Genomic DNA, 14,784 nt, shown 5'->3' with positions numbered 1-14,784 from the left:
CGAAATAACTCTACTACTGAATTAAATTTGCAGTCCAACACCCTTCATTAAAGAGACTGTCCTTTTCTCTCTATGTGTTCTTTGTTCCTTTGTAAAAATATTGACTAAATGCTTGAAGTCATTTTGGTATTCTTTATTCTGTCTCATTGGTTGATGTGTTTGTTTCTAGAACAGTGACATGATCTTTATTACTATACCTTTACAATATAATTCGAAGTCTGTGATGCCTGCATTTTTACTTAAGATTGTTTTTGCTATTTTTGCTACTTTGTGTGTGTGTGTGTTTCACATGTGTTTCCATATGAATTTCAGGATTTTTAAAAAATTTCTGTGAAAAATAACCTTGGAAGGTTTATAAGAATTACATTGAATCTATAGATCACGTTTGGTAGCAAAGAAGCATTTTCACATTGTCAATTTTTCCAATAAATTGGAAAAGAAACTAAACAGACACTTAAAAAAAATTGGCCCCACTGGCTGCTCTGAAAAGCCATCTTTGCATTGTTCCTGGGTCCAGCTCCCCATTCGCTACAACCACTTCCGCCTCGCGCCTCCTCCGCCGCTGCGGACTCCCTCCGGAAGCTTTATCGCCAGAGTCCCTGAACTCTAGTTTCCTTTTTAACCTACTGCATCCAATCACCGGGTGCCCTACCATGTCAGATACGGCCGTGGACACTAGCTCTGAAATCACCACCAAGGACTTAAAGGAGAAGACAGAAGTTGTGGAGGAGGCAGAGAATGGAAGAGACGCCCCTGCTAATGGGAATGCTAATGAGGAAAATGGGGAGCAGGAGGCTGACAATGAGGTAGATGAAGAAGAAGAGGGTGGTGAGGAAGAGGAGGAGGATGAGGAAGGTGATGGCGAGGAAGAGAATGGAGATGAAGATGAGGAGGCTGAGGCAGCTACAGGCAAACAGGCAGCTGAAGATGACGAGGATGATGATGTTGATACCAAGAAGCAGAAGACCGATGAGGATGACTAGACAGCAAAAAAGGAAAAGTTAAATAAAAATAAAAGGCCACCGTGACCTATTCACCCTCCACTTCCCATCCCAGAATCCAAACGTGGTCACATTCCAGAGGAGAGGTCCACGACCGCCCCGCAGGCAGTGCCACCCGCAGATGAGCAGATGACACGTGCTCTTCACCACCCAACCAAAACCACAACGTGAATTTGCAACAGGGGAGGAAAAAAGAACCACAACTTCCAAGGCCCTGCTTTTTTTCTTAAAAGTACTTTAAAAAAGGAAAATTTGTTTGTATTTTTTATTTACATTTTATATTTTTGTATATATTGTTAGGGGTCAGCCATTTTTAATGATCTGGGATGTCCAAACCAGCCTTTGGAGCATTCTCTGTCCTACTTCTGACTTTACTTGTGATGTGACCATATTCATTATAATCTCAAAGGAGAAAAAAAAAACTTGTAAAAAAAAAAAGCAAAAACAACAACAAAATAATCTTATTCTGAGCATTCCAGTAACTTTTTTTGTGTATGTACTTTAGCTGTACTATAAGTAGTTGGTTTGTATGAGATGGTTAAAAAGACCAAAGATAAAAAGGTTTCATTTTTTTCCCTTTTTCTGTCTATGAAGTTGCTGTTTATTTTTTTGGCCTGTTTTATGTATGTGTGAAACAATGTTGTCCAATTTATTTTTATTTTGAATTTTATTTTGCTGAGTTGTTCTAAAAACAACAAAACAATTGTAGTTGTAGATGGACAGAATGCCTTTATTTTGTTCATTTTTATGTGGTGCTAAGTATTAAACCCAGTGCCTCACACATGCTAGGCAAGCACTCTGCCACTGAGCCCCAGCCCTAAACAGACACTTTTCAAAAGAAGAAATATAAGTAGTCAACTAATAAATGAAAAACTGTTCAATATGTCTAACAAATATATTCCATGATATGGTTGGAGAAATCAACAGTCTTGAATTATTTATTAATTGTAGTAGTGTTTATGATTCCTTTAGTTTTCCTATATATAATCCTACTTTATCAACAAATAGTGACAATATCACTATTTCCTTTCTTATTTTGATGCTTTTTATTTCTTCTCCTTTTCTAATTGCTCTGCTAATAACCTCTACTGTCATATTAAATAAAAAGGGTGAGAATGTACATCCTTGATCTATTCTCAATATTATAAGAGGAGGTTTCAAATTTTCACCATTCAATATAATGTCAGGTGTGGTCTTATCATGTATGAAGTTTACTGTGTTGAAACATATTCTTCTATACTCAATTTGAGTTTGTAATATCATGGAAGCTGTTGTTGAACTTTATAAATTAATTTTTCTGCATCTTAGAAGATGATCATATGGTGTTTTTGTATTATGTTAATTTTGCATATGTTGAATCATCCTTGCATCAATGGGATAAATCCCCCTTGATCATGGTGAATGATCATTGTAATGTGCTATTGAATTTAATTTTATAATATTTTTGGTATAATTGTTGCATTTTTATTCACCAGAGATATTGGCCTGTAGTTTTCTTTCCTTGAAATATCCTTGTCTGGCTTAATATTAGGTTTATGTTCATCTCACTAAAAATAAATAAATAATACATAAATAGACTTAAAAACAAGAATCCAATTATTATCTCAGTGAATTCAGAAAGAGTATTTGACAAAGTACAGCATTCATTCATGTTTAAAACACTAGAAAAAATAGGGATAGAAGAAACATATCTCAACATTGTAAAAGTTGAGATACATTAAACCCAAGGCCATCATCATTCTAAGCAGAGAAAAACTGGAAGAATTTCCTCTAAAAAATGGGATGGATTCAAACTAGAAGGCTTCTTCTCAGCAAAAGAAACAATCAATAATGTGAAGAGCCTACAGAATGGGAGAAAGGGAGATGCATTTACCACATGCACCTCGGATAGAGCATTAATCTCCTGGTTATATTAAAACTAACTCACAAAACGTAACATTCCTCCAAATAAATAATCCAATCAATAAATGGGCTAAGGAACTGAACAGACTCTTCACAGAAGAAGAAATACAACATCTCTAGCAATTAGAGAGATGCAAATCAAAATGACTCCAAGATTTCATCTCACTTCAGTCAGAATGGCAATTATCAAGAATACAAGCAATAATAAGTTTTGGTGAGGATGTAGGGAAAAAGGTACACTCATACATTGCTGGTGTGACTTCAAGTTGGTACAACCACTATGGAAAGCAGTATGGAGATTATTCAGAAAACTTGGAATGGAACCACCATTTGACTCAGCTATCCCATTCCTCGATTTATACCCAATGGACTTAAAATCTGCATACTGGAGAGACACAGCCACATCAATGTTTATACCAGCTCAATTCAAAATAGCTAAACTATGGAACCAACCTAGATGCTCTTCAACAGATGAATGGATAAAGAAAATGTGGTGGGGCTGGAGTTGTGGCTTGGCAGTACAGCGCTTGTCTAGCATGTGTAAGACCCTGGGTTCAATACTCAGCACCACATAAAAATAAAATAAAGGTATTGTGTCCAACTACAAATAAAGTAAAATATTTTTAAAAAAGAAAATGTGGTATATATACACAATGGAATATTGCTCAGCCTTAAAGAAGAATGAAATTATGGCATTTGCAGATAAATGGATGGAGCTGGAGAATATCATGCTAAGTGAAATAAGCCAAACCCAAAATACCAAAGGCCGAATATTTTCTCTGATAAGCAGATGCTGATCTGTAGTGGGGGCAGGGTAGGGAAGAATGGAGGAACTTTGGATTGGTCAGAGGGGAGTGAGGGGATGGAAGGGGTGTGGGGGTGATAAAGATGGTGGAATGAGGTAGACATTATTACCTTATGTACATTTATGATTACACGACTACTATGACTTTGCACCATATACAGCCAGAGGAATGGGAAGTTGTGCTCCATTTGTGTACTATGTATCAAAATGCATTCTACTGTCATGCATAACTAATTAGAACAAATTTTTAAAAACTGAATTAAGACAAGGATGCCCTCTTTCACCATTTCCACTCAACATAGTCCTTGAAAATCTAGCCAGATCAATTAGGCAAAAGAAAGTTATTAAAGAGATACAAATAGGAAATTAAGAGCTCAAACTATCTGTTTGATGATAATATGATTCTATATTTGAAAGACTCAAACATTCTTTACATTGTTTGCATAATTCAGCAGTGACTTCATTAATCACTGTTTTTTCTCTGACAGAAGTCTTTTTTATTACTAATTCAATCTCCTTACTCATTATGGCTTTGTTCAGGTTTTCCTATTTCTTTTTGATATTGTGCTAATAAATTATATGTGTTTAGGAATCTATCCACTTCTTGACTTTCCAAATTGTTGATATGTAATTGATAATAATATTTTCTTATGATCCTTTGTATTTCTGTGTTTTCAGGTATTAGATCACTTTCTTCATTTCTGATTTTATTTGTCTTTGTTTTATCTTACTCTAGCTAAGACTTTGTCACTTTCATCTTTTCCAGAAAACACCTTATGCCTTTTTGACTTTTTTCCTAGTCTCTATTTCATTTATTTCTCCTCTGATTTTTGTCATTTCCTTCTTTTTATAACTTTGAGTTTAGTTTCTCATTCTCATTTTAGTTCATTGAGGTATAACATGAGATTGAGTGTTTGAGATCTTACATTTTATTTTATACAGGCATCTATTAGTATAATTTTCCCTCATATAATTGCTTTTGTTATATCCCATACATTTTGGTATATTCTGTTCCATTTTCATTTGTTTTAGAATTGTTTTTATCTCCCTTGTGATATCTTCCTTGACCCATTGCTTGCTCAGTAATAGGTTATTATTTTCCACATATGTTAATTTTCCAAGAATTCTCTTGTTATTGATTTCTAGAGTCACACCATTGTGATTGGAAAGATACTTCATTTGCTTTCAATCCTCCTACATTTCTTAAGGTTTACTTTGTAGTACATGATTTGATCTACTCTAGGAAGGTTTGATGTGGACTTGAGAAAAATGTGTACTCTCTTCCTGTTAGATGGAAAGATCTGTGTTTTTAGGTCCATATGATCAAAAAGTGCAGTTTAAATCAATGTTTTCTTGTTAATTTTATGTGTAGATAATCTGATCATTGTTGAAAGTGAGGTATTGAGGCCCCCTCCTATTATCATAATCTATATCTCCCTACACACTTTTCTAATACATATCATAAATAATTAGGTGTTCCAATGTTGACTACATATGTGTTTAAAAGTATTATATACTCTTGTTTAGTAGACCACTTTACAATTATATAATGACTTTCTTCTTCTAATTTTAGTTTTTTAACTTAAAGTCTTTTTTATCTGATACAAGTATAGCGATACATGTGCTCTGTGGGATTCCATTCACATGGAATATCTTTTTCTATCTCTTCACTTTCAATCTTTGTGTATTTTTAAAGGTAAGATGAATCTCTTATAGTTTTTTTAACCCATTCAGGCATTCTGTTTTTTCATCTTAATCATTTTTCAAAGTAATTATTAATTATGTACATATATGAATATGGTCTAAATAATGCAACTATTATGTATAATAATAGTGCACCAATAAAAATTTTAAAAATCTTAACAAAAAAAGTAAATTTTTGTACGTAAGAATATACATCACCATTAAGTAATTTTTTTACTAATTGTTTTGGACAGATTTTATTTCTTCCTTTCTTGCTGTTTTCCTTTGTGACTTGATAACTTTCTGTAATGACATTCTTTCAATACTTTTTATTTATGTTTTATTCATCTACTATAAATTTTTTGTTTTGTGGTTACCATGAGGCTTACAAAAAGATTCATATCACAAAGTATCTCAAGCTAATTATTACTTAATTTTCATCACTTACAACAACTCTACACTTTTACTCCCCACATATATTTTATGTCAAAATTCACATGATTTTGGAATTTGTGTCCCTTGAAAACTTATTTTAGCCATAGTGTTTATTTTGTTCTTTAATATTCATTCCACAGTTAAAATTTCTTTACACAACACCATTACATTCTTAGATTATTCTGAATATGTATTATGTTACCTATATAATTTTTATATAATTTATGCTATTAATTAGGAGTCTTTTTTTCAGGTTATAGAACTCCTTTTGTTATTACTGTAAGCAGGCCTACTGGTACTAGAGTTCTTATTTTTTGCTTATCTGTGAAAGTTTTTTTTTTTCTCCTTCACTTCCTGAAAGATAGCTTTGTGAGACAAAATATTCTTTGTGGAAGTTTTTATTTTCTTCCATCATTTCAAATATATTATCTCATTCTCTCTTGGCATGAAGAGTTTCTGCTAAGTAATCCACTGATAACTATAATAGGTGTCCCTTGAATGTAATATGTTTAATGTCTCTTGCTACATTGGGAGTTTTTTCTTTGTCTCTAAACATTGATAGTTTGATTATGATGAGTTTTAGTGAAGTCCTCTTTGGTTGAATTTGATTAGCGCTTTTTGTACCTGGATGTTGGCATCTTTCCCAGATTTATAAAAATTTCAGCCATATTTCTTTAAGTATACTTTCTGGATATTTTTATATCCTCCTTCAGAAACCTCTATTATGTGAAAATTATGTCTCTTGATGTTCTCCCATAATTTCCATATACTTTCTTCATTCTTTTTCCTCTTTTTCTTTTTTGCCGCTCTTTCTGGATAACTTTAATCATTCTGTCTTTAAACTCATTGGTTCTTTCTTCTGCTTGATTGAGCCTGCCGTTTTAGCATTCTGTTGAATTCTTCAGCTAAGTCATTAAGTTCTTGAATCTTTATTGGTGTCCATGCTTTTGAGGAAATGGCCACATTTTTCAGTCCTTTAAGGTATTCTTTAAAAAGGTACCTTTCATTATTTAATTTTTGCCTGTGATTCTTGGATGTGCCATAAGGTATTAATATTGAACAGTCAGGGTTTGCTTTCAGGTTCTTCAGCTTTTTAGACTGCTGCCATATTTAAGTTTGAATTTGGCTACTGCCTGGACTCTACTGTCATGAATCACTGGCTGAATGATTAATCACCTCTGATTGAGCTGAGATTCAGGGTGTGTTCCCTGGCCAGGGGTACAACTATTTGAGTTCTGCAATTTAGACAAGGTTATATGTTGAGTTCTGAGATTAGAGAGAGTTGTTCCTTAGAATGGTTGACACTAGCAGCTATGCTAAGTGGTAATTTGCAGTTGAGGTTTGCCTTCCTGCACGAAAGGACTCTGAGGTGAACACTGAGACTAAAGTGAGCTATTGTCTGAATTCCTAAATGGGGATTGTCTAGCCCCTGTGCTTTGAAAAAAGATGATGTGACTTGTGTTTTCCTTCCTGGGCAGGATGGTCTGACTCCATTTTTGATGTTCAACTGCTACGATTGAAATGTCACTCTTTCTTTTTCCCCTCTACATCTGGGAACACTTCTAAAAAAATCTTTTTATTAGAACATTATAATTGTACATATTATTTGGGTTACTTTTGACAAAATAATACATGCAAGAAATTTGATTTCATTCTCCATCACTTCCTCCTTTCCTTTTTTTCCTTCCATCTCCCTATTTTTTCTCTGGGAGCACTTATTTAAGAAAGCAAAGTATTATTTCCTTTGCCAAAGTGAAAGTTCAAAGCATACACAGAAACACTATAGTTTCGCCTGACTCTTTAAACCACCATGAGCTGAGCAGCTTTCCTCTGTCACTCACTTCCACCATGATATTTTGCCTCACCTTGGCTCCAAAGCCCAAGTGGGCCAACCATGGGATAAACTTCTGAAACCCAGAGCCCCAAATAAACTTTTCTTCCTCTAAGTGTTCTTGTTAGATATTTTGGTTACAGCAACACAAAGCTAAGTAACATAGTATGGGTCCATCATACTACAGTCATACTGTGTGACTTGGAGTTCCCTAAAATTTCATGCTGTTTTATAACCCTATTTTTTTCTAACTGATATAACACTCTTTCTATCTGAAAAAATACCTATTACTTATTTTTCTAAAATTCCAGCTCCCCTGGGAATCTACTTTTGGTCATACCAGGCATAGTAATAGTTCTTTCTCCTAAGATCTATAGCAATTTCTTCATAATTGTACAAGTATTAATATCATTATATCAACATATTTATGTGTTTAAATCCTCCTCTAGACTGTGGATCCTTAAGAATACACAGTATCCTATTTTCTCAGCCTTCATCATTTGGTATGTACCCCACTATGTGGGATATATAACAAATATTCATGAAATATTCAAGTAATTATCTCTAGTAGTGAATATACTAATGTAAACACTTTTTTTTCCAGATTAGATGTAAAAACTGTTTGCAGCAATGTATTTTCCTTCTTTATATTTAGTTTTGGCTTTGTAATATTTAGGTTGAGTTCTGGGGGTTGGTAAATCCAAAACCTTGTGTTTCTCACTTACCTAACAGCAGTTGTGGTTAGGAAGAAAAGATGGCTTGCATTTGATTTCAGATTCCAGGTTTAATAGACTGGGGGATGTTGACAAATTATGTATTCATCTAGTGATGATGGTGCATTGTTCTAAATTGGAAGTTCCAATAGTTGAGGTTTAGATTTGGCTGAACTTTGGAACTCTGTCAAAGGGTATTTGATATTTGATATATGCTCCCTATTACTGGGGAGATACCAGTCTCTGTAGGATATCTGGATCTCCAGAGCTTCAAGAAAAATCCACTTTTAGGGTACAGGGAATAAATTTCTATGGGTCAGCTTCATCATTATAATTATGAAATGCCTGTTATATCTGCCCTGGAGTGCAGATGCTGCTGTGTGGCTGCTATAGGAATCTTCCTGGTAGCTCTAATGAGATGCCAATAACAAAGGGAGATTTCTCCCTTGGTATTCAGAGCATATATGGTCCAGATACAATTTTCTTTGTGACTATTTAAGTCACTCTGGTTCAGGCACACTCTGAGAATTGTATTAGGCTACTGCTGGCAATGTCCTTTTATGAGTTTCCAATTTTCTGAGTCTACTCATTGCTGCACAGAACTAATAGATGGTTCCTGCACCATGTGGTAACTGGTTACTGAGCCCAGGCATGTTTTCCAGGCTGGAACCCTTTCTGCAATTCTCATGACAACAATTCCAATTCACAGATAACCATCTGCCCCTGGAGCAAAGTATTTGGGGCTAGTTTTCACTGAATTGCTTACTCTGGTGTCCATTAAAATAAGCCTTGCTCTCTAATCCACAAGTTTACCTAAGATAATTTTTCTTCATTTTTAAATTTCTTTTCCATGAGCCATGCAAATCTCTTTATTAATTTGCCTGTGTTCACCTGTCCCTCAGCAGCCGTCACTGCTCCCAGACTGGTGCCAAACTGGTACATCTCTAATGCTTTATTTCTTATAGTATATTTGAAGTTTCTGACTTTCTGTGTCTTTATGGTTTCTTTTACAGTACAGTATAAAGTTTCATGTGTTTCCTGAGTTTCTCACTTGCAGAGGAGCAGACTTCCTCCTTTGTAAGTCTAATGATAAGAACTGCTGGGAAGTAGATCCTGTCTCTAATATACCGTTTTCCTCAAACTATGAGACTGTAGCAAAAATTCAAAACCTTCCAATAAACAAAAGACCAGGACCACACGAATCTTTCAAAAAAATTCTACCAGACTTTAAAGAAGAACTAATGCCAATCTTCCTCAAATTATTCCACGAATTAGAAAAGGAAGGAGTGCTACCAGATTCATTCTATTTTATCAGTATCACCCTGATAGCATAACCAGACAAAGACACATCAAGGAGAGAAAACTTCAGACCAATATCCATTATGAATATGGATGCAACAATACTTAATAAAATTCAGGCAAACTGTGTTTAAAAACACACTAAGAAGATAGTGCATCATGACCAAGTGGTTTGATCCTAGGGATACAAATTTGTTTAACATATGCAAATTAATAGAGGTGATTTACCACAAAAGTAGTGTTAAGGACAAGAATCACTTGGTCATCTCAAAAGAAGGAGAAAAAACATTGACAAAAATGCAACTCCCATTCTTGTTAAAAACTATGAAGAAAGCCAGGCACAGTGACATATGCCTGTAATTCCAATAGCTGGGGAGGCTGAGGAACTAGGATTGTAAATTTGAGACCAACCTTAGCAACTTGGCAGGACCCTAAGTAACTTAGTGAGAACCTCTATCAAAATGTAAAAAATAAAATAAAATAAAATAAAAAAGGCTGGCTCAGTGGTAAAGTTTCTCTTGGTTCAATCCCTATTACCACCACCCCCCCGCCAAAAAGTGGAAGAACAAGCAATATAAGAAATTTACCTCTACAATAAACCCAAGGACAACACCATACTGAACTGAAAAAGTGAAAGAATTTCCTCCAAAATAAGGAATAAAACAAAGATATGCACTCTTAGTATTCCTATTCAACATAGTTCTTGAAATTCTAGCCAGAGTAATCAGGCAATATAAGGAAATTAAAGGGGTACAAATAGGAAAAAAAGTATTTAAATTATCTCTGTGTGCTGATGACATAATGCTATATCTAGAAGACACAAAATGCTCTACTAGAGGACTCTAAGGCTGATAAAAAAGAATTCACCATAGTAACAGGATATGGGATTAATATACATAAACAAATCACTTTCCTATACTCCAATAATGAATCTGCTGAGAAAGAAATCAGGGAAACTATTCCATTCACAATAACCTCAAACAAATAAAGATCCAATACTTGGGACTAAATCTAACCAAGAAGATAAAAAATATCTATATTAAAAAATACAGAACACTGAAGAAAAAGACTGAAGAACTTAGAAGATGGAAAGGTATCCCATGATATTGGAAAGGCAAAATTAATATTATCAAAATGACCATATCAAAAGCATTATACAGATTCAGTACAATTCCCATGAAAATACTAATGACATTTTATACAGAGCTAGAAACAAGAGACTTAAAATTCTTTGGAAGAATTAAAGGCCCAGAATAGCCAAAAAATCCTAAGCAAGAGGAGTGATGCTGGAAGCAATACAGTACCTGATCTGAGCTCTAGTAGCAAAAACAGCATGGGATTGGCACCAAAAGAGACATGAAGACCAACGGAATATAATAGAAGTCACAGAGACAATCCCTCACAGTTATAGTCATCTAATACTTGAAAAAAAAGTGCCAAAAACATAAATTTGGACAAAAAGATAGATTTTTTAAATACATGATGTAGGGAAAACTGAACATTCATATTTACAAAAATGAAAATAGACTACTATCTCTCAAAAGTTGACTGAAAATGGAAGACCTAAGACCTAAGAATTAGACCAGAAATTTTGCAACTGCTAAAAGAAAACATAGGCTCAACACACAAATATATTAGCAGAGACACCAACTTCCTGTTTATCAAGGCCCCTAAAGCTCAACATATAAAATCATGAATCATGAAATGGGATGGCATCAAATTAAAACACTTCTTCATAGCAAAGGAAACCAAAACATGAAGAGAAAGCCTACCTAAATGGAGAAAATCTTCACCAGCTTCTCCTCTAATATATTAGAATTTAGAATATATAAAGATCACAAAAACACCAGAAAACAAGAATCCCAATCAATAAATGGGCAAAAGAACTAAACATACATTTCTCACTTTAATGGAGTGCATCACATTTATTGATTTGCATATAAGGAACCATCTGTGCATCTCAGAGTTGAATCCCCCTTGATCATAAAAATGATCTCTTTTTAAAAATATTTTTTAGTTGTAGTTGGACACAAAGGTATTGTACCTTTATTTTTTAAATTTATTTTTATGTGGTGCTGAGGATCAAACCCAGGGCCTTACACATACTAGGCTAACGCTCTACCACTGAGCAACAACCCCACCCTCACAAGTGATCTTTTTTATATTCAGTTGAATTTAATTTGCTAGTGTTTTGTTTAGGATATTTTGTACCTATGTTCATTAGGGATATTAGCCCGTAGTTTTCTTTTCTGTATGGTTTTGGTTTAAATGCAATGCTGGCCTTGTAAGATAAGCTTGAAAATAGTTTTCTTCTTCAATATTTTGGAACACTTTCAAAGTTTGTTAGTTTTTCCTCTAAATATTTGATAAAATTCAGTAGTTAAGGCATCATGTACAGTACTTTTCTTTGATGGAACACATTTGATTTTACTGATTCAATCTCCTTATTACTGGTCTATTAAGATTTTCTTCATGATTGAGTCCTGATAAGTAGTTTATGTCCAAGAATTTGGACAGTTCATTGTAATTTCCAATTAATTAGAATTTTTATAATATTCATTTAGGAACCTTTATATTTCTGTATCTCAGGTCTGGCAAAATGTCTCCCATTTTATTTCTCATTTTATTTGGGTCTTCTCAGTTTATGTCTTAGGCTATCTAGAGGTTTGTTGATTTTCTTTCCTTTTTCAAGAGGCTAAATTATTTTTGCTGGCCTTTTAATTTTTTTGAAATTTCTATTTTACTTCTGCATTGATTTTTAAAGTGCTGCCTTTTACTATTTTTTATTGTATTTCTTGCTTATTTGATCTTTTATTTGCCCTTTTCTATTAATTTTTGGTCTTAGTTTATTCTACTTTTTTTCTAGTTCCTTGGTATGACACATTAAGGTGTTTATTTAAGAGCTTTCTTATTTTTTAATATAGGCATTCATTATAAGCTTCTCTTATAGAACTCTTGTTACTGCATCCTATAAAATTTGGTATATTGTCTCTCCATTCTGTTTGTTTACAAGATATTTTAAATTTTGCTATTTAATTTCTCCTTCCATCTATTATTGTTTTGAAATGTGTTTAATATGTCATCTTACTATCCCATGACCTAAAAGGTTTTTGCTTGGAAATCTGCTGGTTTAGCCCTATTCAAAATCCTTTTGTGATCCTCTTTTTGTCTTTCATTTTTGATAGTTTGATTATAATATGACCTGATGCATATTTGTTTGTAATGTCCTGAATGGGGAAGTTTGAGATTCCTATATTATATACTTGGATCTTTCTCCAGATTTGAGGAAATTTCTGTCATTAATTCTTTAAATAAACTTTCGGTTTTTATGTATTTCTTCTCAATCATAATGTATATATTAGTTCGTTTGTTGGTGTCCTGCAATTCCTTTTGGCTTTATTTGCTCTTTTAACTTTTTTCTTCTTTATTCCTCTAACTTGGTAATTTAAAATGACTTGTCTTTGAGCTTACTGGCTATTTTCCTTAGCTGATGAATTCTATGGTTGAAGCTCTCTATGAAAAATTTCACTTCAGTAATTATGTGCTTTAGCACCAGAGTTTCTGTTTGCTTCTTATGTTCTTGTCAAACTTTTTTGGTTTTCTTTATTGTTTCCTGAATATTTTCATGATGTCTATTTTTATTCTCTAGTAATTGAGTCCTTTATGATGATTAATTTCAATTACTTGTCAGGAAGTTCATAAATCTCCTCCTTTAAAGACAAATCACTGGCATTTTAATAAGATTCCCTTAATTTTTCTTAATCCTTGTAGTAATGAGTTAATGACTGTGCAATTGATAAAATAGGGACATATTTTACTCTTCATAGTCTGGCTCCAGATGGGAAAACTCTATACTAGAAGCCCATCTAGTTATTCTGGGCAGGCCAATAGAAATTGTCTGTATTTGGGCTTGCTTTTGGCTTCCTCACAAAGGGTAGCTTGGTATCTTTGTCAAACAGTAGGTGGGACAAGTTCCTGGTTCTGTGAGGATGGGCATGAAGCCTAGATGTACAAAATTGTAACTATTGATTGTATGCATGGTTGTGGGCCTCAAACCTGAATCCACAGAGGCAGGCCTGGACCATGTATCCATGTGGGACAATCTGAAGCTTTGGTCAGTGAAGTCTGACTTTCACCAACAATTTCAGACTGATAATAAAGTTTTGACATTTATGAATACTCAGAGAAGTAAATCAGAGTATTACTGTTCTCCCTGTAGTAACATCACCTTTGATGTTAGCTAGCTTTCTGCTAGCCTTTGTTCAGCACAAGAATAGAAAGAACAATTAAGTTATTTACCTTTGGCCACCTTCATTGTTTTCAATATGTGCAAGAACTTTGTGACACATCATCACTCTTTTTGTTTATTTGTGAAATAAATTGTGAGGAAATGAACAAACGTTTTATGGTTCAATTTCTCAAAAATCATGGATACATTGCTAATGCAGAGTAATTTTATGTCTTATTTACCCTTGTAAATTAAGAATAAATTAATAACATATATTACTTCATGATTTGATAATAGTAGAAGATTTAGTGTAAAAATAAGACCCTTAGCACATTTTAATTGAAATAATAAAAATATCAAAGAGAAAAAATTGGTGTAAATTGAAATGTTGTCTACATGAATTAGAATAAAATTATTGTGTGGTATCTACATTGACAATTTATTGGGAACTTTACTTTCTAGTTATAACTTCCACATCTTGAAAATGCTATAGGAATTTTGTATGATTGCAATTTTTTCAAAGAAAAGATAAATTGGCTACTGGAGTAAACATACAAATGAATATTTTCCTTTCCAAAGTTTGCACTGAAAGAATGATGTATTTTCATGACATCTTAAATGTTTTTATCTTTGAAATGTAGTTATATATAACAGTGGGTCTAATTTAGACATTTTCAGACATGCATGGAATATAATTTGCTTCAGTGCAGTCCCCAGTATTTCTCCTTGCACTTGCCTCCTCCCACCCACCAAAACAATTCCCTTCTTCTACTCTATTGCTCTTCCATCAATTTATTTCTGGTTTGTTTTAAAATTAGTGAGATATATATATATATATATATATATATATATATATATAGAGAGAGAGAGAGAGAGAGAGAGAGAGA

General features: G+C 33.6%; 1 protein-coding gene across 1 annotated transcript; it reads left to right on the top strand.

Annotated features, from left to right (window-relative positions):
- The first annotated feature begins 338 nt into the window (after positions 1–338).
- On the top strand, positions 339–1,649 carry LOC107155660 (prothymosin alpha-like). The gene has a single exon (XM_048797202.1). The coding sequence runs from the start codon at positions 654–656 to the stop codon at positions 981–983; it is 330 nt and encodes a 109-aa protein (XP_048653159.1). The 5' UTR covers positions 339–653; the 3' UTR covers positions 984–1,649.
- Positions 1,650–14,784: the final 13,135 nt, after the last annotated feature.

Source organism: Marmota marmota, unplaced genomic scaffold (genome assembly GCF_001458135.2).
Source record: "Marmota marmota marmota unplaced genomic scaffold, marMar, whole genome shotgun sequence".
NCBI classification, from domain to species: Eukaryota; Metazoa; Chordata; class Mammalia; order Rodentia; family Sciuridae; genus Marmota; species Marmota marmota.
This window is presented reverse-complemented; position numbering and strand designations above follow the sequence as displayed.